The 3,355-nt window shown below is 28.6% G+C and overlaps 1 protein-coding gene across 1 annotated transcript in view; it reads left to right on the forward strand.

Moving 5' to 3' along the window:
• The window catches only part of LOC107601958 (cyclin-dependent kinase 14-like), a 131,449-nt gene that overhangs the window by 39,225 nt on the left and 88,869 nt on the right, over positions 1-3,355 (forward strand). Inside the window, exon 6 of the mRNA XM_016294330.1 lies at positions 978-1,098. Coding sequence (XP_016149816.1) covers positions 978-1,098 — 121 coding nt within the window. The remainder of the gene's footprint in view (positions 1-977; positions 1,099-3,355) is intronic.

Below are 3,355 nucleotides of genomic sequence, written 5' to 3' on the forward strand. Positions count from 1 at the left end.
CTCTCACATGCACACACACACACACACTCACACACACACACCCACACACACACACGTAATATCATAAAAATATACAACTATCAATATGTTTTACTAAATATAAACATCATGATAGTTGTATATTTTTCATGATATTTGTGTATTTTATATATTAAAATATCATGATTTTATTATCATATATTTTTATTTATTTAAATATGTTGGTATAAAATGATATAGCTGAATATTTTTCATAATATTATTATATTTTTATATGTTAAAATATATTGATATTTGTATATTTTTTTCATATTATATTTGTATATATTAAAGTATTTTGATAATTATATATTTTTATATTTAACATATACAGACATACAAATATAATATCAGAAAGTATACAACTATCATCATATTTTAACATATAAATATATACAAATATAATATCATGATAGTTGTATATTTTTCATTATATAATATTTTTCTATATTTTATGTGTTAATATATCTTGATAGTTGTGTATTATGATATTATATTTGTCTATGTATATATGTTAATATATCATGATAGTTGTATATTTATATTATATATGTATTTGTATATTTATATATTTGCATATTTTTTATTTTTTTCATAGTAGTTGTTTATTTTATGATAATATTTTTAGATATGTTAATATATCATACATTTTATGATATTATATGTTATAAAAGATGTACTGTATATATAAAAGATGGTTGCATAATGCCTGAATGGTGTTTTTGTGTGAGTATATTCTAAATATCTAAATAATCTAAATAGACACAAAAACGTGGACTGGATCAAACTAAACTGGGTTGTAGAGGAATGAATGGCATTGACGGACCATTACATTTAAATTTTTAATGCTTTGAATCTGTGATAGGAAATGACTTGCACAGTGATATTTGCATGAATGCTTTTATCCAGAGCGATGTGTTTTTTCAAACTTCTGATGATGGTGTGTGTGTTTGGTGCAGGTCTGGCCCGTGCGAAGTCAGTCCCCAGTCACACGTACTCTAATGAGGTGGTGACGCTCTGGTATCGTCCTCCAGACGTGCTGCTGGGATCCACAGACTACTCCACCTGTCTGGACATGTGGTGAGTCTACAGCACTGCGGTCTGCATCCATCACACCCAAAACCACTCCTCTGCTCCCACACTGCAACTTCACATCACACTGTGTAGTGCACTTAAAAGATCACATCCGTGCAACTCACGGCTGCACTGCAAAAAAGTCTCTGTATTTTTTTTGCAGTTCAAATATTTAAACATCCTCAAAATAAAACCTGAAAAACAAAATGATCTGTATTTTCACAGACCTATGTTTTGCAGATCATGCACTATGATGATGAGAAAATGTTTTTATAAATATATATGCACTGCTGTTCAAAAGTTTGGGATCAGTAAGATTTGTAATGTGTTTAAAAGAAGTCTCTTCTGTTCATCAAGGCTGCATTTATTTGATCAAAAATACAGAAAAAACAGTAATATTGTGAAATATTATTACCATTTAAAATAACTGTTTTCTATTTTAATATACTTTAAACTGTAATTTATTTCTGTGATCAAAGCTGTATTTTCAGCATCATTACTCCAGTCTTCAGTGTCACATGATCTTCAGAAATCATTCTAATATGCTGATTTGCTGCTCAAGAAACATTTCTGATTATTATCAATGTTGAAAACTGTTTTTGCGGCTTCATATTTTTTATAATTTTTGTGGAATCTGTGATACTTTTTTCAGGATTCTTTGATGAATAAAAAGTTTAAAAGAACAGCATTTATTCAAAATAGAAATATTTTGTAATAATATAAGTCTTTATTATAACTTTTTATTTATTTAACACATCCTTGCTGAATAAAAGTATTGATTTCTTTCAAAAAAAAAGAAGAAAAAAAATAGAAATCAGTATAATATGCTGAGAAACATTTCTGATTATTATCAATGTTGAAAACTGTTTTTGCGGCTTCATATTTTTTTGTATTTTTTTTGGACTACTCCATGAATAAAAAGTTAAAAAGAACAGCATTTATTCAAAATAGAAATATTTTGTAATAATATAAGTCTTTATTATGACTTTTTATTTATTTAACACATCCTTGCTGAATAAAAGTATTGATTTCTTTCAAAAAAAAAGAAGAAAAAAAATATCTGCTGACCCCAAACTTTTGAACGGTAGTGTATATTATTACAAAAGATTTCTATTTTAAATAAATGCTGTTCTTTTGAACTTTTTATTCATCAAAGAATCCTGAAAAAAGTATCACAGATTCCACAAAAATATTAAGCAGCAAAAACTTTCCAACATTAATAATAAATTATATATCAATAAGGATCATGTGACACTGAAGACTGGAGTACTGATGCTGAAAATTCAGCTTTGAGTCACAGGAATGAATTATATTTTAAAGTATATTAAAATAAAAAAACGGTTATTTTAAATTGCAATAATATCTCACAATTTTACAGTATTTTCTGTATTTTTGATCAAATAAATGCAGCCTTGGTGAACAGAAGAGACTTCTTTAAAAAACATTAAACATCTTACTGATCCCAAACTTTTGAACAGCAGTATATATATATATATATTATTATTATTATTATTATTGTTATTTTTATTTTTTTTATTAAAATATCTGAACATCCTTCAAGCAAAACCCGAGAAACAGAGAAACAAAATAACACAAGATGTTTTCAGAGAAATTGGAAACTATTTAATGAGGTTGATGCACTATAACATTGGGATGATAATTTTTTATATTTATTTATTTATTTATAAACATCCTTTAAATTAAACCCGAGAAGAAAAATGACACAAGATTATTTTCAGAGAAATAAAAAAACTTTAAAGGGTTAGTTCACCCAAAAATGAAAATTAGCCCATAAATTACTCACCCTCAAGTCATCCTAGGTGTATATGACTTTCTTCTTCAGATGAATCCAGTCGGAGTTATGTTAACAATTATCTTTCAAGCTGTTTAATGCCACTCCGCGGGTGTTGCATGCTTCAGTCCAAAAGAAGTGAAATAAAAAGCGCCCATCCATAAAAAAAGTGTCTAAGGGCTCCAGGGGGTGAACAAAGGCCTCCTGTAGCGAATCGATGTGTTTTTGTAAGAAAAATATCCATATTCAAAACGTAATAATCACTTTAATGTAGTTTGCGCTCACGGTTATAAACGGAAGCAGCTGCGGGAGCATGACGTATGAGGTCAGTGCTGTGCATGCGCCGCTCAGAAGTGACGAACGCGGAAGCGCAGCGGAGAGATCAAAACAAAACAACGGTCACTAATTAGAAGTACAAAACGAGGATTTGTAAAGAAGAATGTCAGAGGATTTCGATATAAGCCAAGAGGA

Source organism: Sinocyclocheilus grahami, unplaced genomic scaffold, assembly GCF_001515645.1.
Source record: "Sinocyclocheilus grahami isolate Dianchi unplaced genomic scaffold, SAMN03320097.WGS_v1.1 scaffold316.1, whole genome shotgun sequence".
In the NCBI taxonomy this organism is placed as follows: Eukaryota; Metazoa; Chordata; class Actinopteri; order Cypriniformes; family Cyprinidae; genus Sinocyclocheilus; species Sinocyclocheilus grahami.